Source organism: Haliotis cracherodii, unplaced genomic scaffold (genome assembly GCF_022045235.1).
Source record: "Haliotis cracherodii isolate W230 unplaced genomic scaffold, xgHalCrac1.p SCAF_17, whole genome shotgun sequence".
Lineage (NCBI taxonomy): Eukaryota > Metazoa > Mollusca > Gastropoda > Lepetellida > Haliotidae > Haliotis > Haliotis cracherodii.
The window spans coordinates 9605994-9633679 of NW_027266272.1; the positions used below are offsets into that span (position 1 = coordinate 9605994).

The 27686-nt window shown below is 43.2% G+C and overlaps 1 protein-coding gene across 1 annotated transcript; it reads left to right on the forward strand.

Annotated features, from left to right (window-relative positions):
• The first annotated feature begins 1231 nt into the window (after positions 1 to 1231).
• Positions 1232 to 27686, forward strand: LOC139464885 (NADH-ubiquinone oxidoreductase 75 kDa subunit, mitochondrial-like). Its single transcript, XM_071246456.1, has 20 exons — positions 1232 to 1305; positions 3322 to 3404; positions 4244 to 4335; positions 4894 to 5001; positions 6403 to 6479; positions 6662 to 6743; positions 8635 to 8699; positions 9595 to 9672; positions 11643 to 11828; positions 13124 to 13223; positions 13963 to 14112; positions 15808 to 15953; positions 17101 to 17229; positions 18172 to 18238; positions 20355 to 20417; positions 20855 to 21016; positions 22591 to 22744; positions 23813 to 23988; positions 26275 to 26409; positions 27066 to 27686. The coding sequence occupies exons 2-20, from the start codon at positions 3344 to 3346 to the stop codon at positions 27207 to 27209; spliced, it is 2175 nt and encodes a 724-aa protein (XP_071102557.1). The 5' UTR covers positions 1232 to 1305; positions 3322 to 3343; the 3' UTR covers positions 27210 to 27686.

The window sequence follows — 27686 nt, forward strand, 5'->3', positions numbered from 1 at the left end:
CGTCAGAGCAGCTTTGTCCATTGAATGAAGTGGAGAATACACCTCCTGTGTGACCGTACGTACAACCGTACGATATGTCACAATAAAATAAAAACAACTGAAAAAACAGCAAACTAATACAGGTTTCCTCATTAGGATCAAGGTTTATTCATGTTATCACAACATATTGGTGCACTGGTCAGTACAGTTGGTTGGTTTGTTTGTTGTTTAATGCCGCACTCAGCAATGTTCCAGCTATATGACGGCGGTCTGTAAATAATTGAGTCTGGACCAGACAATCCAGTGATTGACAGCATGAGCATCGATCCACGCAATTGGAATCGATGACATGTATCAACCAAGTCAGCGAGCCTGACCACCCGATCCCATTAATCGCCTTTTACGACAAGCATAGTCACCTTTTACGGCAAGTATGGGTTCCTGAAGACCTATTGTACCCCGGATTCTTTACGGGTCCAGAACAGAGATCAAAGTAGTTTGATTAGATTAGTTAAAACAACACGTGAACTCTACTGGAAGACATTCCATTCTAACGACAACATCTAACACGCACTCTGCTCACAACCCAACCAACACACTGATATTGGGCCAACATTGTATATTAACTTCTATAACCTTATTTTGATAAGTATTTAATAATGCTTTTAAAAATTACAAAGCACCAAACATGTCAGCGACTTATTTTCTTATCGCTTGCTTTAGTGGAAGATATAGATGAACGCTTTCTTTAAAGTACTTGCAATTTTTTTCAAAAAAACCTTTCCTTTTCTGCTGTTTTCATATCACTAGACTTGGTATAGTTTGATCTAGACTTACCTAGGCTTTTAGTAAAGAGAGATATATAAATATATATGGAGCAGGACTGTGAAAGGTATTGTTAAACTTATTATCGATGATAAATTGACTGATTAAATTTCATCTCTAAAAATATATCTGCCTACCAGCAACACAACTGTTTAAGAGAGCATGATGTTAGCGTGCAACTAAAATTGGTAAGCCACGATTGATATCGATTTAGATACTGAAAAAAGTATTACCATCAATGATAATCAAATATTTTGCGTAATCATATACTGGCCGAATCTTAGGCCTACCCCACCTTAAGGCCACAAAATAATCTGTATTCAAGAATACACTGTAACATTCTCCAGTTTATGTTGAGTTCGCTTTTAGGTCATAATATATATAAACGTTTCGTAACCATTTCTCGATCCGGATACCATTCCATATTTTTAACTCGTATCACAGGGCGCTGCCATATTTGTGTCATTGAACAGCCTTTCGCTAGTAGGGGTCGTTTCGAAGGTAGGAGCTCGAATGGTTATGCAAGCCTTTTCTAAATGAATTGTTGCATCAAATGGAATTTCATATAGGAACTAATCTGCCCCATTAAGTGTCGTCGAACCTGGCAGCATGTTCCCAATCTTACTGAAGATCATGCAAGTGCGCCACAGCATATTACAAACCATGCCTTTTCAGTTTTACTTCCACAGTTGATCATGTTGATGTAGGCTTGGGGACATTTGACAGTGCATATTATAATCATGAATTGGCAAAATAGATTCGATGGGGCCGATGAGGGTTTTCTTCAATTTAACGGCTTGTCTTCAACTTTTCAAACTTATGTCAAATTTAAATTGACAAAGGCTGAAAATCTGCTTTTTAAAACTGAAATTCACAATTTACTGAGTTGGCAATGACATGGACTGTGAACTTCTATGAGTACTGTAACAGTCAGATTGTTACAGATTCTAGTTATTATCCTCCGGGCATATAATGCCCAGTGTGTCCGTCCATTCGTATTTTGTTTCCAGAGAGTGTTCATGATGTCAATCACTGGATTGTCTGGTCTAGACTGTATTATTTACAGACCGCCGTCATATAGCTGGAATATTGCTGAGTGCGCCGTTAAACAACCAACCAACCAACCAACCAATCGCTTCCGGAGCATAACTTGAAAACCGTGAAAGGTTTTCATTAAAACTTGGTTCATGTATTAACAAACTACTGAAGTGGGGCCTTTTGCTGTGGTAAAGGTCAGGGGGATTTGTCATCTTCTGATGACTCTTTGTGTGCATGATGTTAAGATAGAAAATGGCAGAAAATTTGCCATATATATATGAACGTGTAAAGTAGGGCTGTGATGGGTCTGGATGGCCTACGCGGGTACCCGGCCACCTATTACATGACCCTACCCAGATACCCGCTGTAGGTCTCAAGTTGGGTACAAAATGTTCAGTTGGAAATTGTTTTACCGGAGCCCTGGCAAAAAGTATTTAGATATAGTATAAAACGATTTGATAATGCATACACTGAAATTGACTGAAGTTTTGTGTTTACTCAAACATATATATGTTCGGGTAGCCCTGTGGGTACCTGGGTCGTACTCAGGACCCATCCGCCCTGAGTACCCAAGTTACATGTCCCAGTGTAAAGCTACTAAAAGTCTCTGATGTTAAATTTGTTATACAATTGTCGGGTCACACTTCCGTTGAAAAAGTGATTATTCTGTAGCACTGGTTCTTATAGCTTCTGTAGGGGGCACGGATGGCCCAGTCGTCTAAGGCGCCACGATTCACTGTGCAGAGTTGAGTCCCTTGGGCACGCCAGAAACCTATGATTATGGGTTCGAATCCTGGTACGCCCTGATTATGTTTCTAGGTTTGTCAGCACCATACCCATGCTCGTTGGTTTCACCGAAGTGGTAAACGTCTGAGACCTGCATCACTTCGGGCTTTTCTCCCGCATTAAGCTGACATGCCGTGATATAACCGGAATACTGTTAAAAGCGGCATTAAACCCAACTCACTCACTCACTCACTCACTCACTCACTCTATCCAATTGCATGATGTCAATCACTGGATTGTCTGGTCCAGACTCGATTATTTACAGACCGCTGTCATATAGCTGGAATATTGCTGAGTGCGGCGTTAAACAAGCAAACAAACACTCACTCACTCACTCACACTAATAGCTTCTTGAAGATAATCGGGGCGGTCTGGTAGCCTAGCGGTTAAAGCGTTTGCTTGTCACGCCGAAGACCCGGGTTCGATTCCCGACACTGGTACAATGTGTGAAGCCCATTTCTGGTGTCCCTCGCCGAGATATTGCTGGAATATTGCTAAAAGCGGCGTAAAACCATACTCACTCACTTACTCTTGAAGATATCATATTTTTTTAACCTTGTGTAACCCTCTTTCACCCATCATATTATTTTTCTTATCATCCTTATGCAAGAAAAATGTAATTGTTCTTCATCATGTTTATGTCATTATTAATATTATTTCAAGATTATCATTAGCATCATTTTCCATTTTCAGCGTAACCTGCCAACTGACCAGGATGCTGCTTCTGACGCCCGTCAGGAGGGCGCTGTCGGCTCACAGCCTGCTGAAGACTGCGTGTAAGTAGCAGCTGATTGTATATTTCATGTTAGTGTTGCACTGAATGAACGTGGAGAGACATACCAAATTTATTTTGTATTAAAGCCTCTGTCCCATAATACAAATTACTGTGATTTAGAACATGTAGAAAACATCAAGCATACTGTGTATGGAAGCAGTTTTCGTGGATTTGTACTGAAACTTATTACAACAAATTAATTAAAAACATAGTATTTTCAGAGATGTGGGATTTTCTTATCTTTTGTACCTGACTTAGGAGACGTTCAAGACCCAGCCCTATGTCCATGATTTCAATATGAGTACGAGACATTATTTGAATGAAAGATGGAACTTGGAATGTTTGCATACTCAACTTGCAATCTGCCCAGTGGTCTTAGGCACCACAGTTTGCTCTGCATAGTTGTCAAAGTTGGGGCACGCCAGAAACCAATCAAGTTTCTAGGTTTGTCAGCACCAGACCTGTGCTCGTTTCACCAAAGTGCAGGGTTCACTCTTGGAACTTTCTGACATGGGCCCTTCATATGTAAATATTTCAGAGGTACGCCCATACAGCACAATATTAAAATGCCCTATTGTATTTGAAAATGTAGGCTTTTTTTCAAATTTAGGAGCTAAAAGCACAAGGCCCCACCCTAGAATTATCCCTGAAAGTGGTAAACATCTGAAACCTGGATCAGTACATGCTTTCCTCACAGTAAGCTTACACACTGTGATATAACTGGACTACGGTTCAAAGTACCGTTAAACCCAACTCACTCTCTATGAGCATGAAGGAATGAATTGTTTAGTTTATGTTCACGTGTGGTAATTGGCATTTTTTTCATTTCTCACGTTTCAGTGCGAGCCAACTCGACAGGTGCCCCAGAGAAAATAGAAGTATTTGTTGATGACAAGAGTGTGCTCGTAGAACCAGGCATCACAGTGCTACAGGTAACGTGGGACACGGCAGTTTGTTTGTAAATAAGGGAAGTGGGGTATTCTTGTTGTTAAAGCGTTGGCTCCTCACGCCAAAGACCCAGGTTCAATTCATCACATGGATACAATGTGTGCCCCGAATATGCTTAGAGTGGCGTAAGACCACTTTTGCGAGTGGAAGAAGTCTGCGACATCTAGGAATCACGTGCAGTCAACCTTCTCATGACATATCAGCTAACATTAATCCAATAAATGATATCGAGGGAATGTGTTGCCAAGCCAACTCTAAGGTACCACAATTCATTTTACAGAGTTGTGTCCCTTTTTGCATGACAGGATCCTCTGATCGAGGCTGTGAATGTCAGGTTATGATCCTTTGTTTTAAATGTTTACCAGCACCATACCAGTGCCTGTTGGTGTCATCAAAGGCTTTAATGTCTTCGACCTGCATCACGTAAGGGTTTACACATCGACAATTTAAAGTTATGTCAGAGAAATGTTGAAACCAACTCACTACAAATAAAATCTCAGTCTTGTGTGAAGTGAAGTCCCATGTCAAGTTCGCTGTTACAGGCCTGTGCAGAAGGTGGTGTGGAGATTCCCCGGTTCTGCTACCATGACCGCCTCTCCATCGCTGGGAACTGCAGGATGTGTCTGGTGGAGGTGGAGAAGTCACCCAAGGTACTAAATAATATTTATTGCTTCTTTGTTTGCTTCAGTGTCGGAAGTTAGCCATGAATATCAAGGGAGTAGGTAGGTGGATGTTGGGTGGATGTTGGGTGCATAGCACACACATCTCACACATTTAGTGAAGTGTAGGCTACTCAACTTTTGAAAGAGATATTTTTTCTTTACATGAATTCTCTAATGTCAGTGTGTATTTAGATAGAATATTATGTCTGATTATCCCTATCAAAAGTTGAACAGTATATGTTATTACCACTAGCTAGGTGTGTTTGAGTGAGGTTGAGACCCGTGTAGATCCAGGGTAGAATAGGTCTTCAGCAACCCATGATTGCTGTAAAAGGCGACTAACGGGATCGGGTGGTCAGGCTCGCTGACTTGGTTGATGCATGCCATTGTATCCCAATTACATGGAGCGATGCTCACGATGTCAGTCACTAGATTGTCTGTTCCATACTCGATTATTTATAGACTGCCATCATACAGCTGGATTATTGCTGTGCGTGGTGTTAAACAACAAACAAAATAGTATACTCCTGAAAAAAGGTTTAACACCCCTCCCCTTTTGTTTTCAAGATAGTGGAAGGGGTGGTCGGGTAGCCTAGTGGTTAAAGCGTTTGCTTGTTGCGCCGAAGACCCGGGTTCGATTCCCGACATGGGTACAATGTGTGAAGCCCATTTCTGGTGTCTCCCGCCATGTTATTGCTGGAATATTGCTAAAAGCAGCGTAAAACCAAACTAACTCACTCACCCACTAAGATAGTGGAACGTTGCAAGGTAAAGGGTTGGATTCATATTCTGCAGATTATGTGTGTTGTGGAAGATGAATAATCAGAGGGTGAATTACCCATGGCTATTTGTCACGTTTTGTGGGGATTCAGGTGCTGATCAGGTCACCAGTGCCCTAGAGTCAGAGAGCCTATTTCATATATGTTTGGAATCTCTCGTTCAGTCAGACTTAGATATGTTTGTCTGATTCTTGAAAACATTCCGAGATAAATCTGAGGAACTCTGGGAGCTTGGTGGAGAAATGGTCGAGTTCTTCGTTCCCCCTTGGACAATCCCCAGATTATGGGTATTTAGTTCGTAGAAATTCACGGAAAGAGAGATTGTGTTTGAGTGATGTTGAGACCTATGAAGATCCAGGGTAGAATAGGTCTTCAGCAACCCCTGCTTGCAGTAAAAGGCGACTAACAGGATCAGGTGGTCAGACTCGCTGACTTGGTTGATGCATGTCATCGTATCCCAATTGCGTGGATTGATGCTCATGATGTCAGTCACTGGATTGTCTGGTCCATTCTCGATTATTTACAGATCCATATAGCTGGAATATCGCTGAGTGCGGCATTAAACAACATACAAAGAAAAGAGTAATGTGATTCTGTTGTGTGTTTGTAGCCGATTGCCTCGTGTGCGATGCCAGTGATGAAAGGGATGAGGATCAAGACCGACTCACCTGTCACCAGGAAGGCAAGGTAAGCAGCCTGCTGCAGACATAATGCAGCGCTAATAGTTGGTAAAGTACCTAAATAACCCACAACTGTTATACAGCTCTGTGATTCACTAAGTATGTCAGCATCTGGATTTACTTGATTTCACTGTCTGTTTTAGTTGTATCTGTTTTGATTTGTCAGCTGTGTTTTGTTTGATACTCCAGGGAGGGTGTGATGGAGTTTCTGCTGGTGAACCACCCCCTTGACTGCCCCATCTGTGATCAGGGAGGAGAGTGTGATCTACAAGTGAGTACAACATGCTCATATAGTCCACAGTTTTACTCTAGACTGTAAAAAGACTGCCTCTGTATTCTAGGGGATAGATGGAAGGTCCAGGGTTTGATCCCGGGCTGCGTCATACTAAAATACGCATACCAATAGATGGTACTTTGGCACTATAAATCGGCATTAGTCCGGACTAGCACACACACACGCACACGCCTGGACCAGTGCATGTGAATGCACATTGCTGTTTAAGGGCAATAAGTGTGAACACAATGCTTTTTTAACCTTGCATTAACTGTAGCATTGCCAATGTTCAGGGTTATACACAACCGCTAGTGTAGCGGAGTAAGTGAAAGTGATGGAGAACTACGTATTGCTCCCCAAGCCTACAGCCTTGTAGAACTACGTAAAGCTCCCCAAGCCTACAGCCTTGTAGAACTACGTACTGCTCCCCAAGCCTACAGCCTTGTAGAACTGTGTACTGCTCCCCAAGCCTACAGCCTTGTAGAACTACGTATAGCTCCCCAAGCCTACAGCCTTGTAGAACTACGTACTGCTCCCCAAGCCTACAGCCTTGTAGAACTGTGTACTGCTCCCCAAGCCTACAGCCTTGTAGAACTACGTACTGCTCCCCAAGCCTACAGCCTTGTAGAACTGTGTACTGCTCCCCAAGCCTACAGCCTTGTAGAACTATGTACTGCTCCCCAAGCCTACAGCCCTGTAGAACTATGTACTGCTTCCCAAGCCTACAGCCTTGTAGAACTACGTACTGCTCCCCAAGCCTACAGCCTTGTAGAACTGTGTACTGCTCCCCAAGCCTACAGCCTTGTAGAACTGTGTACTGCTCCCCAAGCCTACAGCCTTGTAGAACTACGTACTGCTCCCCAAGCCTACAGCCTTGTAGAACTACGTACTGCTCCCCAAGCCTACAGCCTTGTAGAACTACGTACTGCTCCCCAAGCCTACAGCCTTGTAGAACTGTGTACTGCTCCCCAAGCCTACAGCCTTGTAGAACTACGTACTGCTCCCCAAGCCTACAGCCTTGTAGAACTACGTACTGCTCCCCAAGCCTACAGCCTTGTAGAACTGTGTACTGCTCCCCAAGCCTACAGCCTTGTAGAACTACGTACTGCTCCCCAAGCCTACAGCCTTGTAGAACTACGTACTGCTCCCCAAGCCTACAGCCTTGTAGAACTACGTACTGCTCCCCAAGCCTACAGCCTTGTAGAACTGTGTACTGCTCCCCAAGCCTACAGCCTTGTAGAACTACGTACTGCTCCCCAAGCCTACAGCCTTGTAGAACTACGTACTGCTCCCCAAGCCTACAGCCTTGTAGAACTACGTACTGCTCCCCAAGCCTACAGCCTTGTAGAACTGTGTACTGCTCCCCAAGCCTACAGCCTTGTAGAAGCTGTAAACAAGTTGTATTGTTTAACTATTGAAATGATATTCAGTTTATGATTGTCATATAATTTATACATAAGAAATTGAGAGTTGGGACAGGAATCTCGAGTTCAGCAATATTGATGTGTGTTTTTCTGAACCTTGACAATATTCCGAGAAAAAAACGTGAGAAGCTCTGGGAGCTCGGTGGAGAGGAGCCTGAGCTCTTCGTCCCTCCTTGGACAGTTGCCAGTATTTAACCTAAACCGCTGAGTCATGTTTTACCCTTCACATAGTATATATCCTGCTCTACTTTTGATAGGGACAGTCATGTCATTCAGTTTCAAGATCCCTATCAATAGTGGAGAAGTATATGTTAGTGTTATTTTGTTTCAGCAGGAATGTGTTTTTGTATATTCATCATGCTACTGACAATGGCTAAGATTTGTTGTACCAGGGACCTGAAGTTATGTTTTTGAATGTTTATTTTCAATGGTGAATGTAATGTGGCATGTATGGTTGCCTCCAGGACCAGTCGATGGCCTTCGGGAGTGACAGAAGCAGATTCACAGATACTCATTTCACTGGCAAGAGGTGAGACTTGTACCTGTGATTAATGTTACAATCATTTCACTGGCAAGAGGTGAGACTTGTACCTGTGATTAATGTTACAATCATTTCACTGGCAAGAGGTGAGACTTGTACCTGTGATTAATGTTACAATCATTTCACTGGCAAGAGGTGAGACTTGTACCAGTGATTAATGTTTCAATCATTTCACTGGCAAGAGGTGAGACTTGTACCTGTGATTAATGTTACAATCATTTCACTGGCAAGAGGTGAGACTTGTACCTGTGATTAATGTTACAATCATTTCACTGGCAAGAGGTGAGACTTGTACCTGTGATTAATATACAATCATTCAGAATTCATGCATGGTTTAGTCGATAGAGCGTTTGTCTGGACACTAGAAGGATGGTGGTTCGCTCGATGTTTTAAGCGGTACTTGTTGTTACCCTGCCTGGCATGCAGCGTTAAGGGGATACAACAAGGACTAGTTGGTCTGAAGTCAGTATATTGTGTCTGAGTGGGGTGTCCATTTTAGACTGCGGCATGGTATCTCATTGGGCTAGCACTGTAAAACCACCATAGGTCCGTACTGTGATCATTGCTATTTGAACGGGATGTTGGACCCCATTACGGGTGAAAACTGGTCCCAAGCAACCTATGCTGATAGTATGGGACTGGTGGTCAGGCTGTTTGGCTTGGTTGAGCACATGTCACCATACCCCAACTGTGTGGTACATTGTTCACAATATCAGCCACTGGATTGTCTGGTCCAGACTTGATTATTTACAGCTTGATTTATAGCTTGAATAATGTTGGATTAGACGCCAAACAAACAACAAGCTTGTCACAAGTAAGTTTATTGCAGTAAGTCTCCTGCATTGTTAACATCTGACAGATGTCTATTTTGTTGAAATTCCAGAGCTGTTGAAGACAAGAATGTTGGCCCCTTGGTGAAGACGATCATGACCAGGTGTATTCATTGTACACGGTGTATCAGGTGAGTAGCTCTACAAATTAATCTCATTATGATCAGGTCTTTTATTCCTCTACTGAAAGGCGACTATCCTTGTTGTAAGAGGCGACTAATGGAATCAAGGTATCAGGCTTGCTGACTTGGTTGATGCATGTCATCGTATCCCAATTGCCGAGTGCGGTGTTAAACAACAAAGGGCAAAGGACTCCTCTACTGTACCTCTCTGCTTTACGATCTGGAGACACCACCATAGAATGTTGCTACTGGTGAACCCTGATCGGTCTTTTATTGCCCAATCAAAATGAAGATTCTTGAGCCAATCAGCTGTTAGCTTTTAAGTACAAGCTGGCTTCATTTTTTGCCGCCACGATTCGTAAATTTTTATTCCATCCACATGTAACAGAAATGATCCTTCAATTGTACTCCCTCTTCAGGGAACGATTTCATTCTGTTTTACCAGCTGCACCAGCTGCAATGAAGTGAACTAATCAGGCTGCACCACAAAAATATTAGCTGCACCATTTAATCATAACAGGTGACGTAAGTCACTGTGACTGTGTACATCGTGTGGTCCTGGTCACTGATTTATGGGCATGAGAACAGACTTGTTTATGTTTTTCAGTTCCAGCAATTGATTTTAACCTGATACCTGATAGGAGTTGACTATATTTACATGAAAGTTATACAAACAAAACTGCTGCCTTGCACTTGTGGTGGGAAATGTTACTTGCACTGGGTGCAACCTGACAATAAAAGTTACCTGCACTGGGTGCAACCTGACAATAAAAGTTACCTGCACTGGGTGCAACCTGACAATAAAAGTTACCTGCACTGGGTGCAACCTGACAATAAAAGTTACTTACACTGGGTGCAATCTGACAAAAAAATTAACCTGCACTAGCAATGTTTGACCTGCACTGGTGCAGCTTTGACAGCGAAATCGATCCCTGCTCTTAGGTATACATACTTGAAATACAGATCTCAGAAATGGGAGAATGTAAGAAATATCCACAACAATGTGATAGCGATGCTATACCTGACAATAAAAGTTACTTACACTGGGTGCAATCTGACAAAAAAATTAACCTGCACTAGCAATGTTTGACCTGCACTGGTGCAGCTTTGACAGCGAAATCGATCCCTGCTCTTAGGTATACATACTTGAAATACAGATCTCAGAAATGGGAGAATGTAAGAAATATCCACAACAATATGATAGCGATGCTATACTTTATTCTTTCAGAACTTGTAGTTTTAGTTCGTTTTTGAGACTGGTTTGAATGCTTTGGTTACTTTGAACCAAGAATTTTGAAGTCTCAGTGCTAGCTGGCTGAATAGAAAGTTAACCTGACCTATAACATGTATAATACACACAAATGAATTGTTCGTACGTATATTCCAGTGTCCTTACTGTTTACAGTTCATGTTTAAATTGTGGAGTTTTATCAGTGAATAAAGTGGATTTCTGCTCAAAGCTTCCTTTGGCGACTTAAGGTAGAATAGGTCTGCAGCACTCGATTGCTTGTCGTAAGATTAGACCAATAAAGACCTTACTGAGTTACTGTAGGGGGCACGGGTGGCCCATTCGTCTAAGGTGCTGCAATTCGCTGTGCAGAGTTGCGTCCCTTGGACATGCCAGAAACCTATGATTCGTTTCGCCCCGATTATGATTCTAGGTTTGTCAGCACCATACCTGTGCTCGTGGGTTTCACCGAAGTAGTAAACATCAGAGAGCTTTGGGCTTTCCTCCCACATTAAGCTGATACGCTGTGATATAACTGGAATACTGTTAAAAGCGGCGATAAACCCAACTCACTCACTCACTGGGTTACTGTACCCAGATGACATGCATAGTTGCTCATGTTTCACTTGTCCAGATTCTGTTATTTAGAGGCTGATGTGATCTAGCTGAAATATTTTTGACTGCAGCATTAAAACATTCAATCACTCAGCTATAAAGATTTATCGCTGAATGCATATGATTATTCCTCCAGGTTTGCTAGCGAGGTGGCTGGTGTTGATGACCTTGGCACCACAGGTCGGGGAAACGACATGCAGGTCGGCACATACGTAGAGAAGATGTTCAAGTCGGAATTGTCAGGCAATGTTATTGACCTGTGTCCTGTTGGAGCTCTCACGTCCAAGCCCTACGCCTTCACAGCCAGACCCTGGGAGACCAAGTAAGTAAGCGTTGCCAGGTGGCACATCCAAACCTTAGGAGACCAAGTAAGTGTGAGTGGTGCACAGCCAGACCCTAGTAGACCAAGAGTAGGTAGGTAGCTTCATGACCAGTGAAGGGAAGTAAGGATGAGTGAGTGAGTGAGTTAATATTTAAAGTCACATCGTCAATATTTCAGCGGTATCGTGACTTGAACAAGTTATGCATTTATATTATATTCAAAAAACTGTTGTCGAAGGACAGTACAACAGCCAGCAATATTTTACGGATTATAATTTCAAAACTAGGCTTAGAACAAAAAAAAATGATCAGATTTTGACAGACTATAGAACAACAACAACTAAAGTTAGGCCACCATACCAGGGACCATGGGGACTTACAGTACCTTTGCTTCCTGCATGGTTCCCCAGCAGAATTACGCCATCCCTGTAGTCATTGGCGATTGTTGACAAGATTAGCCATGAGGTAAAATAAACAAAAATTCTACGGTTAAAACAGTGAAAGATATAATACTTTGAATGAAGTGGTCGAAAGTAAGGATAAAACATGAAGCGTCCTGATTATAAAAAATGAAAACTCAGTGTTCCCAAGATTTGTATATATTGAATAATCCTGAAGGTGTTAAGACTTTCATTGCAGATTAATGGACAAATTATTATCATTTTTAACAGGCAGACATTGTTGAAACATGAGGTTGGTTAGAAACTATTGCAAGATATTCAGAGGTTCAGTTCACATCCACTTTGTGCATGGAGCATCCTTTGTCAAGTTTGACAAATTACAAAACTTGCTTGACTAATGTACAATCATGTTTGACCTGCCACAATGCTCACTTGACATACCAAGTTTGACAAAACACAAAGCTTGCTTGACTAATGTACAATCATGTTTGACTTGCAACAAGACTCACTTGAAATTATTGCCGACTTGCCAAGAAAAAAGTCTGAAGGTCCATAAATTATGGACACTGAATTGTTTTGTATGCCTTGTTAAAATGACAGGAAATTCACATTCAGCCAGACTAAGGTATGTCTGTCTGATCCTTGAAAACATTCCGAGATAAATCTGAGGAACTCTGGGAGCTCGGTGGAGAAATGGCCGAGTTCTTCGTTCCCCCTTGGACATTTACTGCAGCAAATTATGAAGTAGGCTCATATGTTGAGACACGAGACATTAGGTTTGTAGTGGATCAGTACTTCAATAGTTCAGCTGTCAAGGTTTGTGAAGAGTTTATGCCGATGTGTTCTTGTTATCCGTTTGCCATGTGTGCATGAGTACGTTCTTTGTGGTTTTCAGAAAGGTTGAGAGTATAGATGTGATGGATGGTTTGGGAAGCAACATCGTTGTCACCATGAGGACCAATGAAGTGATGAGGATCGTCCCGCGCATGAATGAGGTCAGTTGTTGCCTTGGTAACATGACATTCAATGACCTGTGGCAAACACGGGACTAATAGGTTCCCGCAACTGTGTGCTTGGAATAATACATGTTGAAGTGATTAGGAGAGTGATTAAGGTAAATAAACAATGGGATTTACCAGGACCTGCACAGAGGCCGATATTTCCCAAGTCAGTGAAAATGGCCGAATTGAAATAAAAAAATTGGCCTTCAGTAATGGTATTGATTTGAAGTACCGTAATCAACGTAATAAGCGCCTAGGTCGCTCTCAAAATTAGAAATAGGGGGCTCTTATTAGAATATTATTTTGGTGAAAAAACAGAGTTGAAAGATACATTTCGTGGTTTATGCTGACAGCCTGAAATGTTTATGTACGACAGATATATTTTTCTGGAATTGACTTGCCCATAATTAAGGGTGCATATAACACACAAGTGCTTATTGTACGCGAATTAATAAGTCTTGTGAATTTTGATCAATCGGAAGGGGTGCTAATTGGGATTGTTCACTAGCCAATATATTAACAAATACCACCGTGGGCGCTTATTAGAGCGGGGCGCTTATTACATCGAATACGGCAATAAGAAATGTAATAGCTTCAGAGAGGTGACTTGTTCGAGCAATGTAACAATTTGTTTCCTTTATTGCCCGCCAAGGGCGCTTAGTTTGGAATCCTGGATAACCCCTGAAAGAGGTATCTCCACAGCCGTCATGGGCTATTCATTTATATGTTACAGGAAATCAATGAAGAATGGATATCCGATAAGACAAGGTTTGCGTATGACGGCCTGAAGCGCCAGCGCTTGACTTCACCGTTTGTGAAGAACAGTCAGGGAAATCTGGTGGCCACAGACTGGGAGAACGCTTTCATCAGGGTGGCACAGAAGGTAGAACTGTTGTTAGACTGGAAACACCTTTTTGGATTTCAGGGTAGAAGTTGTCACCAGTAACTAGGGCTGGGACGATACACCAACTGTGAGATCCGATACTCACATGATACCTTACTCATTATCCGATATGTATCACGATACTCTTATCTGTGATGCGTAAGCCATCTTTTTCATAGAGAGGATGGCCAAATACCTGGCATATTGATGATTTACATTTGGCAGAGTCAAGTATGGCACAACAAATGAAAATATGTATGTTTTACCTATTAACTTGCACTACTGATTAGTGTTTAGTGGAACAGTTATTAAAGCAATCATTTAATGTCAGAATTGATATTTTTTACTGAGTGTGCGACTGTGATTGATACTTGTATCGAGAAATAAAAAAATCGCGATCCACCAATGCATCGGTGTATCGTCCCACCACTACCAGTGACATGTTTGCCGTGAGAGTGGATCAGTTGGTCGGGGTGTCAGGATAATTCATAGGCTGCCTGATATTGCAGGAATCGTTCAGACTACAAATTCATACACTCACTCAGTCCAAATAGGTCCACAACATCCTGTTTGTACTGTCATTACAGCTGACATATGTGGTAAGTTGTGGTCACGATGTTTGACCTGGCTCATGGATCATTATTCAAACATATAGTAAATTCCTGAACTATTATAGTTCAAGCTTGAGGTCCTGGATCGGCCTGATTGTTTCTAGGTTTGTCAGCACCATACCCAACCTTGTAAGTTTCACCCAACTGGTAAACATCTAAATACCTTTATCATTTGGTGAACTGCCTCCGTGGTCTAGTGGAAGAACGTCTGCCCGGAGAGCGGAAGGTCCTAGGTTCAATCCAAGCTGCGTCATACTAAAAGACTCTCCTCTCTCATGAAGCTGAGACGCCATGATATAGCTGGAATACTGTTCAAAGGGCATTACACCCACCTCGCTCACTCAGGTGGTCACTGGATACTCACTTTGTGGTGGCGTGGATAGAACATCTGCCTGGAGGTGGTTTGAACCCCGAACTCATCATACTGGTAACTGTTACGCTCAGCATTAAGGGCGTAAAGCAGAGACAGGTTGACTCGGTGTCAATATGGGGGTATCCATGTTAAACTGTGGCATGGCATCTCAGTAGGCTAGCACTGTAAAACCGGCATGAGTCCGGACAAGTACAAGCAGGCACATACATATGCATGCCCATCGCTATATTTGTTTAATAATCCTGAGGGGGCACGAGTGGCCCAGTCTGAGGCGCTGTGATTCGCTGTGCAGAGTTGCCTCCCTTGGGCAAGCCAGAAACCTATGATTATGGATTCGAATCCCGGTTCGCCCCAATTATGTTTCTAGGTTTGTCAGCACCATACCCGTGCTCGTGGGTTTCACCGAAGTGGTAAATGTCTGAGTCCTGCATCACTTCGGGCTTTCCTCCCACATTAAGCTGACACGCCGTGATATAACTGGAATACTGTTAAAAGCGGCGGAAAACCCAACTCACTCACTCACTCACTCACTCTAATAGCTTCTTGAAGATAATCATATTTTTCGAACCTTGTGTAACCCTCTATCACCTATTATATTATTTTTCTTATCATCCTTATGCAAGAAAAATGTCACTCACTAATAATCCTGAATGTGACATTAAGCCTCAATTCACCCCACCGCTACATGGAACCCTATGATCTGCTCCTCAGCTCCGAGAAGTGAGTGGAGACAAGGTGGCAGCTGTAGCCGGGGGTCAGGTGGATGCTGAAGCCCTCATCAGTCTCAAGGACCTCCTCAACAGACTGGGCAGCGAGGGACTCTGTACAGAGGAGATCTTCCCCATGGATGGAGCTGGGTGAGTTGGGGATCGTGGTAATAGCTTGGTGTACAACCCTAGTGACGATTGACTGACGATTGGTGCCCCCTGTGATATATGCCTGGAATATTGCTGTGGGTGATGTACAATATGCCTATGTTGACTGTCTCACTGTTAGTGCCCCCCTGTGGTATACGGCTGGAATATTGCTGAGGGAGATGTACAGTATTGCCCATGTTGACTGTCTGACTGTTAGTGCCCCCCTGTGGTATATGGCTGGAATATTGCTGAGGGTGATGTACAATATGCCTATGTTGACTGTCTCACTGTTAGTGCCCCCCTGTGGTACATGGCTGGATTATTGCTGAGGGCGATGTACAGTATTGCCCATGTTGACTGTCTGACTCATAGTGCCCTGTGGTATATGGCTGGAATATTGCTAGGGTGACGTACAATATTGCCCATGTTGACTGTCTGACTGTTAGTGGCCCCTGTGGTATATGGCTGGAAATTGAATAGGGTGATGTACGATATTGCCCATGTTGACTGACTGTTAGTCCCCCCCTGTGGTATATGGCTGGAATATTGCTGAGGGTGAAGTACAGTATTGCCCATGTTGACTGTCTGACTGTTAGTGCCCCCCTGTGGTATATGGCTGGAATATTGCTGAGGGCGATGTACAGTATTGCCCATGTTGACTGTCTGACTGTTAGTGCCCCCCTGTGGTATATGGCTGGAATATTGCTGAGGGTGAAGTACAGTATTGCCCATGTTGACTGTCTGACTGTTAGTGCCCCCCTGTGGTATATGGCTGGAATATTGCTGAGGGCGATGTACAGTATTGCCCATGTTGACTGTCTGACTGTTAGTGCCCCCCTGTGGTATATGGCTGGAATATTGCTGAGGGCGATGTACAGTATTGCCCATGTTGACTGTCTGACTGTTAGTGCCCCCCTGTGGTATATGGCTGGAATATTGCTGAGGGCGATGTACAGTATTGCCCATGTTGACTGTCTGACTGTTAGTGCCCCCCTGTGGTATATGGCTGGAATATTGTTGAGGGTTGTGTACAGTATTGCCCATGTTGACTGTCTCACTGTTAGTGCCCCCCTGTGGTATATGGCTGGAATATTGTTGAGGGTGTTGAACGGTATTGCCCATGTTGACTGTCTGACCGTTGTTCCAGTACGGACCTGCGGTCCAACTATCTTCTCAACACGGGCATCGCTGGCGTAGAGGAGGCCGATCTTGTATTGCTGGTCGGGACCAACCCCCGCTACGAGGCGCCCATCTTCAACGCCAGGATCAGGAAGAGGTAAGACATGTGTACACTGAGTGTAGCCTGCAGGCAGGTTTTGGCTGAAGCTGTTGCAGACAATCTGTAACACAGACAGAATCCAGTGCTGTCTCCATGTTGACCTGACCTTCATCATTCGAGAAACACCTCTCTGTCTGTGGCCAATCTTTTGTTTCTACCGACCCAATAGTCTTTCTGGATCTTGTGGTGTACCATATTGACTGTTATGAGGTCTTTGGTAGGCATTTAGAAACTCTCCCTGTGGGGATTCCAGGTTTGAATTGGTCCCTAGCAGCTTTGCTGGTCGTAAGATCTGACTTACTGGATCAGATGGTCAGGCTCCGTGACTTGGTTGATTGTGCGGCATGGTACACTGATGGTGTGGATTGTTCACAATATCAATCACTTGATTATCTTTTTTAACACGCCACTAGTGTTCCCGGAATATTGCTGAGTGCTGCGCTAAACAACAAATAAACATGCACTCAAGCACAGACACACAATTTAGACATTGGTAGTTCATGATAGATGATACCTTTCAGTGTTCTTTATAAGTTATCGACTCGTGAAGATCCGGGGTAGGTCTGCAGCATCCCATACTAGAAGGCGACTATGCTTGTCGTAAGAGCTGACTAACGGGATCGGGTGGTCAGGCTCGCTGACTTGGTTGTTGCATGTCATCGATCCCAATTGCGTGGATCGATGCTCATGATATTAATCACTGGATTTTTATGGTCCAGACTCGATTATTTACAGACCGCGGTCATACAGCTGGAATATTGCTGAGTGCGACGTTAAACAACAAACAAACAAAAACAACAACATTATAAATCAGCATCAGTCTGGTCTAGTACAAGCAGCCACATGCACATCACTATATAAGTACAATAATCTTGGATGCAATGTTAAACCCCATTTCACCTCACCTGTCCTTGTGTTTTGATAGTGTTTATGTTGCAGCTGGATCCACAATGACCTGCGGGTCGCGATGGTGGGGACTCCTGTGGATCTGACGTATGAGTATGACGTGAGTGACACCTACCATGCTATAACAATACTCAGAGCTACAGATAAGCAGCTTATTTGCATAAAATACCCCAAAATATTCAAAACCCAATTGCTTTCAATTAACTTGCATACAGAAAGGCATGCATTAAATGAAAAACTCAAATGTATATAAACAGCATGCGTAAATCCCAAATGAAGCTTTTTCAGCATGTGTATAAAGGAGCTAACACAATTACGAGCTAATTCACTCTTCCGAATCAAGCCTATATATTTAGAACAGTTATCATGGTTATGTACATCTAAAACATTATTTCATTTGTTTTAAATCTTAAAATGTTCACTCTTTGGGGGAAATACCCAATAGAGTGATGAATGGATGAGTGAAAATATATTGGTTTGCCATAAATAATGTAAGAACCCACTTCAAATAGAAACCCTAGAGTAAACACTCAAATGCTCAAAAAGTTATCTGGAGCTCTGTATATTGATGAAAATGAATAATGGAACAATGAAAAATATAGGGCACTAAGCTTTACTGTCCGTACATTGGAGGACCGCCTCCGTGGTCTAGTGGTAGAGTGTCCGCCCGGAGAGCGGAAGGTCCAGGGTTCGATCCCCAGCCGCGTCATACTAAAAGACGTTAAAAGATGGTACTTGTTGTTACCCCTTAACTCGGCATTAAGGGGCTAAAACAAGGACTGGTCGGCTCGGAGTCAGTATACTGTGTCTGAGTGGGGTATTCATGTTAAACTGCGGCATGGTATCTCAGTTAGCTAGCATTATAAATTGGCATCAGTCTGGACTTGTACAAGCAGCCACACAAACACACACACGTACATGCACATCGTTATATAAGTGCAATAATCTTGGACTCGACATTAAACCCCATTTCACCTCATCTATCCTTTACATTGGAAATAGCGTGCTTACAAATTCAACACGTCGGCAATAAATGTTGAAATGTGTTTGTGTGCATTGTTTCCAACATGAATTTGGTAGACAAGGCTGGGAACCCATGATGGCATATCCTTTTACTGTGTCTGAAACTAAGCGTTCCATTATTCACTTCCACAAGTGTACTTGATAATAAGTGTTCCGTATTTGGCATTGTAGATGATGTACTGCTTTCACCTACAGTCGAACCTCGTTGTGTTGAACTTGTGTCGTCCAATTCTCTGTTGTCTTGAACTGGTCTTCCGTTCCCCGCGACTTCTTTCTATGTCTGTCATATATGCTTGGATCTGTGGAACTGGATCTGTCAAATTCCTGGTTATCTCAAACTCATTTGGGAGTCCCAAGTACTGAAATTATGCATAAACTCCTTTGATGACTCAAACAGCTCAAATAGATGTAACGTCCATACACCCACGCTTGCCAATCTTCCAACTTGTACAGCCACTTATCCAAGCAGTGACAGTGAGATCAATGCTATGCTAGAGTTGTCTTTCCTTCATTACCAGCAGCCTGGGCTCTGAAATTGAGTACGCATTGAAATCTAGTCTTGCTTCTGGAGACTGCCTCCATGGTCTAGTGGTAGAGCTTCCGCCCGGAGAGCAGAAGGTCCGGGTTCGATGCTCAGACCACGTCATACCAAAAGATGTTAAAAGATGGTACTTGTTGTTACGCTGTCTGGCGCTTGGCATTAAGGGGCTAAAACAAAGACTGGTCGTCTCGGAGTCAGAATACTGTGTCTGAGTGGGGTATTCATGTTAAACTACGGCATGGTATTTCAGTGTGGTAGCACTATAAATCTCAAAACATGTTTGGTTTTCAAAAAATCGCTTTGTTGTTTGTCTCGAATCCCGGATAACTCGAACATTTTGTTAGGTCCCCATGAGTTCGATGCAAGGTTTGACTGTGTTTGTTTCTATAACCTTTTGTTTTCAGCAAATTCTAAGTTCATGAAGTCTTTGAGGTCTCCCTTTATTTTTTTCATTTGAAGACATTTTCTTAAACATGTTAAAATGATTAATAAAGATATTTTAAGCACTTGACCAAGTTGTTAGAGATTGAATGTATGTAGATATAGTAGACAATGTTACAGTTTCTTTACATTTCTATAAGCATGATAAGTGGGTAATTTGTTTGAATGTGGTATTTGCTTGTGTCAAGTGTTCTATTCCTTGTATCTGCAGCAACTCGGTGATACAGCCTCCGTGTTAGAGAGCCTGGCCAGTGGCAAGCATCCCTTCTGTCAGGTGAGTCCAAACTAAGTCCAAACATGTTGATTGTCAGACTGTTAGTGCCCTCTGTGGTATATGGCTGCAATATTGCTAAGGGTGGTGTTCAGTATTGCCCATGTTGATTGTCAGACTGTTAGTGCCCTCTGTGGTATATGGCTGCAATATTGCTAAGGGTGGTGTTCAGTGTTGCCCATGTTGACTGTCTGACTGTTAGTGCCCCCTGTGGTATATGGCTGCAATATTGCTAAGGGTGGTGTTCAGTATTGCCCATGTTGACTGTCACTGTTAGTGCCCTCTGGGATATATGGCTGCAATATTGCTAAACTACTTTCTTATTATTCTGGCTAGTTCTGAAATATTATTGACACCGTCTAGACTTTGCATTTTAATGAGGTTCCGCATTGATGCAATCTGAAGACAAACCCTCCTAGTTTGAGCATTACATCTTCCAGACACTGAATGCTGCCAAGAAGCCCATCATTGTTGTGGGTAGTGGGTTGCTGCAGAGGGAGGATGGTGCCGCGATACATGCCGCCGTGTCAACGCTGGCGGAGAGTGTCCGCTCCAGCTGTGGGTGTGGCCCGGACTGGAAAGTGCTCAACGTGCTACACAGGGTGAGTCTGTAGCCTTGTATGACTGGAAGGTATTAAGTGTGTTCAGTTTTCCTGCATAAATGTCAGAAAACCTATGCCCAATACAGGGTCAACACTCATTTTCTTACGATAAAATCAGATTGATCTGATTTCTTTTTTCTTTCCTTCTTAGTCTCCAACTGCATGGTCCCCATACATGCCATAATAATGGATAAACGTTGAAGTCCACAACATGGATGGTAAAAGTGTCTTTATCCATGAAGAAATGCAAAACTTTGTCTTGAATCTCGGTATGAAAGAAATTAAGACAGGAATTTCAAAATCAGCCAGACTTAGATGTGTTTGTCTGATCCTTGGAAACATTCCGAGATAAAACTGAGGAACTCTGGGAGCTCGGTGGAGAAATGGCCGAGTTCTTCGTTCCCCCTTGGACATTAGGTTACACACAACCAAATGTTTTCCCATAGACTTCTATAGTAACGTTATATTTTTTTTAAAAATAACTAAGTATTCAACAGCTATTACCTGTACGTGTGTGCACAGTTTGGCCTTAGAGCAGCAATAAAAAAATAAAAAATGACTAGCTTAGCCAGCTCCTTTTCCAAGTACCGGAAGCTAAACACACCACCCCCAGTTTCGCACCAAATGTCACCTACTTGAAAATAGCTGTTGTCACATTCAGCATAAGTCATCATGTTGAAAAAGACAGTACTAAATATAGAAAAACATGGTCAGTTTTAATAACTGAATGGATGTACATTTGAAAGACAAATAAATCTTACAGAATATCCTCCAATCACAGCCTGCAGATATCTCTCGATCTGCACTGAAGGCTCCCTACGAAAACCGCACTGTCCAAACTGGTACTGATTTGGTGTAGTAGAACCTGTAGCATGGTGCTGTCTGTTTTCACAAGGATAATGCAAACGCATTTCAATTGAGTTAGGTGACATTGTGTACAAGATCTATAGTGTTTGCACGACAGTCCAGCGGCCCTTGTCATGACCCTGATGTTAAAAGTTAAAGATTTAGGTTTAAAAAAATAAAAGAATTTGTTCTCAGCCAATGATTCTTGAAAATATAGTGCGGGTGGGTGGGGTTCTTCTCTTTTTTGCTTGTTCAAACTAGTATGTAGCAAATAAACAGTTGTGTACCATCAGCCTGAGAAAGGGCCTCCCTACATAAACAAGTATACAAACTCTTATTGCCACCATGACCATAACACGTGATGCGCAGTAAAGCAGTGCACATGTAAAGGGAAGTAACTGTGTGCTATATTGGATCACATTTTATAAGTATTTTTTTTTTTAAAAATAAAATGGAAATAAAAACAAAACGTGTGACTTAATAATGATGCGGGTGGTGCCTGAGAACCAAGACTATTATTTTTTATTTAGCCTTAGGTGGTCCCTGGATCCAAATATTGTAGGAGGAGACGTCAGTGATCCATGGACCCCCCTTATTTTTGTACTAACCTTAAGGATCCCAGGACCCTGCATAATGTTGTTCAAGGGGTCAAGGACCCCGCTTAAATTTGGCCGTGACCTCAGTGGTCCCCGAGCCCCCCTGTAATTTTTTGAATGATCTGTGTGTAGGTGGCCAGCCAGGTGGCAGCACTTGACCTCGGCTACAAGGCCGGCGTGGACCACATCCGACAGAATCCTCCGAAGGTCTTATTCCTTCTGGGAGCGGACGAGGGGGCAATCACACGAGAAGACCTGCCCAAAGACTGCTTTGTTGTATACCAGGGTGAGTGAGGCAGTGTGGCTGCAATGTCAGCATCTTTTGTGCCTGTTTCAATTTACCTTGCAGTGGTGCCAATAACATATAGATTCAGACTCATGATCAAGGTTTAAACGATCAAGTTGTGCTTTGAGCATACATTCGTTGGGGGAAACATTCTACATGTTCAACTATTTTTTTTATTATTATTAATATGGCAGTGAGGTAGTCATGTGGTTAAAGCTATCTCTCATCACCCTGAAGGCCCATGTCCGATGTCCATCGTAGGTGCAAAATGTGAAGCCACTTTCTTGTGTTCCCTGCTCTGACGGGGCTAGAAGATTGCTAAAGGTGGCGATAGACAATACTCACTCACTGTTATTGTTGTTTTTATCATGATTATTGCACATGTGCATAATACAGATCTGATTGATGATTGGTCATTATGAAGTATCCTGGTTGGAGTAGGTCCTTGTCTGTGCAAGGATTGGGTGGTCAGGGTCACTGACTTGATTCATGAATGTCGTTGTATCCCAGTTAAGTAGATCGATGCTCATGAGGTCAACCACTGGATTGTCTGGTCCAAACTCGATTATTTTCAGACCGCCGTCATATAGCTGGAATATTGCTGAGTGCGGAAATCTGAGGGAAGTGCTTTTGTAGGTTGTTATTCCAATGTTTTCTTCATTTCTTTCTTGTGATGATAATGTGTACAACATAATATTTGAACTGGAAACATTTGGATGAACCGTAGATAGTCCTGAGTTTTGTGTTGTTCAGGTCCATGTTTTGATCCTATTTCATACATGGCTGATTTGTCTTATGGAACTGTGGTTTTAGAGTGGCCCCAGAAGTAAAGAAACTCACACCTCTATGACAGGAATCTTAAGATCAGCCAGACTTAGATGCATTTGTCTGATTCTTGAAAACATTCCGAGACAAATCTGAGGAACTCTGGGAAGTCAGTGGAGAAATGGCTGAGTTCTTCGTTCCCCCTTGGACATTTTGATTGCTTCGAATTTATGTCAATTTTTTTTTCATATTTCACATGGTATACATTTTAATACACAAGGTATTTATACATGTTTGTTTCAGGTCACCATGGCGACAGAGGAGCTGAGATGGCAGACGTGATACTCCCCGGAGCAGCATACACGGAGAAGGATGTGACGTACGTCAACACGGAGGGCCGCGCACAGCTTACGAGGACGGCGGTCACACCTCCAGGCCTTGCTCGGGTCGACTGGAAGATCATCAGAGCCCTGTCAGAGGTCAGTACATTGTGCTGTAAGCTTCAGCAGGGTTTCCATGGGGTTTCATACGTAAGAAATAAAGTTGATATAACACAAAGCCAGAAAACCTGTATTTGTGGAAGCCCGTAAACCCTTGTGTTTGTGAAGGCATGTAAACAGCTTGTAATTTTGGAAGCCGGTAGACCCTTGTGTTTGTGAAAGTCGGTAAACCCCATGTGTTTGTGAAAGCCGGTAACCCCCATGTGTTTGTGAAAGCCGGTAAGCCCCATGTGTTTGTGAAAGCTGGTAACCCCCATGTGTTTGTGAAAGCCGGTAAGCCCCTTGTTTTAGTGAAAGCTGGTAAGCTCCATGTGTTTGTGAAAGCCTGTAAGCCCCTTGTTTTAGTGAAAGCTGGTAAGCTCCATGTGTTAGTGAAAGCTGGTAACCCCCATGTGTTTGTGAAAGCCGGTAAGCCCCTTGTGTTTGTGAAAGCTGGTAACCCCCATGTGTTTGTGAAAGCTGGTAACCCCCATGTGTTTGTGAAAGCTGGTAACCCCCATGTGTTTGTGAAAGCCGGTAACCCCCATGTGTTTGTGAAAGCTGGTAACCCCCATGTGTTTGTGAAAGCTGGTAACCCCCATGTGTTTGTGAAAGCTGGTAAGCTCCATGTGTTTGTGAAAGCTGGTAACCCCCATGTGTTTGTGAAAGCTGGTAACCCCCATGTGTTTGTGAAAGCTGGTAACCCCCTTGTGTTTGTGAAAGCCGGTAAGCCCCTTGTGTTTGTGAAAGCCGGTAACCCCCTTGTGTTTGTGAAAGCCGGTAACCCCCTTGTGTTTGTGAAAGCCGGTAACCCCCATGTGTTTGTGAAAGCCGGTAAGCCCCTTGTGTTTGTGAAAGCTGGTAACCCCCATGTGTTTGTGACAGCCGGTAACCCCCATGTGTTTGTGACAGCCGGTAACCCCCTTGTGTTTGTGAAAGCCGGTAAGCCCCTTGTGTTTGTGAAAGCCGGTAACCCCCATGTGTTTGTGAAAGCCGGTAACCCCCTTGTGTTTGTGAAAGCCGGTAAGCCCCATGTGTTTGTGAAAGCTGGTAAGCTCCATGTGTTTGTGAAAGCCGGTAACCCCCTTGTGTTTGTGAAAGCCGGTAAGCCCCTTGTGTTTGTGAAAGCTGGTAACCCCCTTGTGTTTGTGAAAGCCGGTAACCCCCATGTGTTTGTGAAAGCTGGTAACCCCCATGTGTTTGTGAAAGCCGGTAACCCCCTTGTGTTTGTGAAAGCCGGTAAGCCCCTTGTGTTTGTGAAAGCCGGTAAGCCCCTTGTGTTTGTGAAAGCCGGTAACCCCCTTGTGTTTGTGAAAGCCGGTAACCCCCTTGTGTTTGTGAAAGCTGGTAACCCCCATGTGTTTGTGAAAGCCGGTAACCCCCATGTGTTTGTGAAAGCCGGTAACCCCCTTGTGTTTGTGAAAGCCGGTAACCCCCTTGTGTTTGTGAAAGCCGGTAAGCCCCTTGTGTTTGTGAAAGCCGGTAAGCCCCTTGTGTTTGTGAAAGCCGGTAACCCCCTTGTGTTTGTGAAAGCCGGTAAGCCCCTTGTGTTTGTGACAGCCGGTAACCCCCTTGTGTTTGTGAAAGCCGGTAACCCCCATGTGTTTGTGAAAGCTGGTAACCCCCATGTGTTTGTGAAAGCCGGTAACCCCCTTGTGTTTGTGAAAGCCGGTAAGCCCCTTGTGTTTGTGAAAGCTGGTAACCCCCATGTGTTTGTGAAAGCCGGTAACCCCCTTGTGTTTGTGAAAGCCGGTAAGCTCCATGTGTTTGTGAAAGCCGGTAACCCCCATGTGTTTGTGGAAGCTGGTAACCCCCATGTGTTTGTGAAAGCCGGTAAGCCCCTTGTGTTTGTGAAAGCTGGTAACCCCCATGTGTTTGTGAAAGCCCGTAATCCCCTTGTGTTTGTGGAAGCTGGTAGACCCTTGTTTGTGAAAGCCCTTAATCCCCTTGTGTTTGTGGAAGCCGGTAGACCCCTTGTGTTTGTGGAGGCATGTAACCCACTTGTGTTTGTGGAAGTCGGTAGACCCCTTGTGTTGGTGGAGGCATGTAACCCCCTTGTGTTTGTGGAAGCCATGAAACCCCTTGTTGTTTGTGGAAGACGGTAAACCCCTTGCGTTTGTGGAAGCGAGTAACCCCCTTTGTGGAAGAGAGTAACCCCCTTTGTGGTTGTGGAAGCGAGTAACCCCCTTGTGTTTGTGGAAGCGAGTAACCCCCTTGTGTTTGTGGAAGCCATGAAACCCCTTGTTGTTTGTGGAAACTGGTAAACCTCTTCTGTTTGTCCACCAGATGGTTGGAGTGACCTTGCCCTATGACAAGATCACAGAGGTGAGACGGAGGCTGGGGGAAGTCGCCCCCAACCTGGCACGGGTTGGCGATGTGGAAGACGCTAACTACTTCACACAAGCACAGCAGCTGTCACAAGTAAGATATCAGTCCTCATTCACTTTACAATGTGGCCTTACTTTCAGACAGTCTGAAAGATGTCAATGATGTGTAATAGTAGCTTAGTGACTGTCTGTCTTTTAAGTTTGTGAGCCACAAGTGTCACTAGGGGGGTGTACAAGCTTTTAGGAGCTGAATGGGCTTGCACACCACACTACAGAAGGTTGATGGTTGTACATAAATGCTCAGCTCAGAAAATCCATTACACTCTGCTGGTGACACCTGTGACAAATTCATCATCGTGTGTTCTCAAGTGGAGAGACTTGTATTGGGTGAAATATGTTTGTGTGACAATATCAGATCTTTTAGTGTGTTTAGTATGGTAACTCAGATGTGGAGAGAGTCAGTTATGACATAACAATCAGATGATGTCACTTGATATGCTATGATGTCATGATGCTGACGGACTCGTATGGGGTTTTACAAGATGGTGACTGGCCAATCAGAAGCTGGATTTTATGAATAGGTAAATCTCTGTGTACTGAGGAATATTTAAGTAAAAGTTTCAGTTTTTTCCACGTATTTGGGTCTCTGAATTAGGATATCAACAGTTTCTTGTCTGCCCATATTACTTGTTCAGATCAAAGAAAACATTGCTTCCCACTTGAGTAAACGTGCTTGAGTTTGTATTGTAGTTGGTGAAGAAGCCTCTTGGAGCCAGCCCCCTGACCCCATCTCAGCAAGACCTGAAGGATTTCTACATGACCGATTCCATCAGCCGCGCCTCGCAGACAATGGCCAAGTGTGTACAAGCCTCCAGTGAGCCTAACAAATACTGAACTTCTGCATAGACAAGCTGTACATCACTGTACATCAAGGCATCTCACTGGGCAGTCAGACCTCTATTCTGATTGGATAAGCGATGGTGTAATTTTACATCTTCTTATCTGATTGGCCAAAAAAGTTTAGGGAAGGATTGAAAAATATACTTTTGCATAAAGTGCTGTTGACTCAATTTAACAACAAATATGAAATTTTTGTTGTGCTTTGTAGTCTTTGATGGGTTAATATGAATGATGTCATTTAGAGCATCTGTATTAATATTTCTTAGACCTTCCATTGTTTTGAACCTTTCCAGTTTTCAGGTTGAAGTGTATGCGAAGTGCTACAAATCACCCAGGCCTGTTACTGGTGATGCGAGGAAGCCCAGTTCAGACTGTATATATTTTCCATAGTATTTATGGATGGGCATATTTTAGTGAAAAAGATGGTTTGTGAATTGAAGTTGTTAATGAACATTTGTAAAATAAAGAATA

Coding starts and splice junctions, on each gene's coding strand:
- LOC139464885 (XM_071246456.1), top strand. CDS start 3,344: ATGCTGCTTCTGACGCCCGTCAGGAGGGCGCTGTCGGCTCACAGCCTG. Junction 11,829..13,123: donor GCCAGACCCTGGGAGACCAA/GTAAGTAAGCGT, acceptor TGTGGTTTTCAG/AAAGGTTGAGAGTATAGATG. Junction 14,113..15,807: donor TCATCAGGGTGGCACAGAAG/GTAGAACTGTTG, acceptor TCTGCTCCTCAG/CTCCGAGAAGTGAGTGGAGA.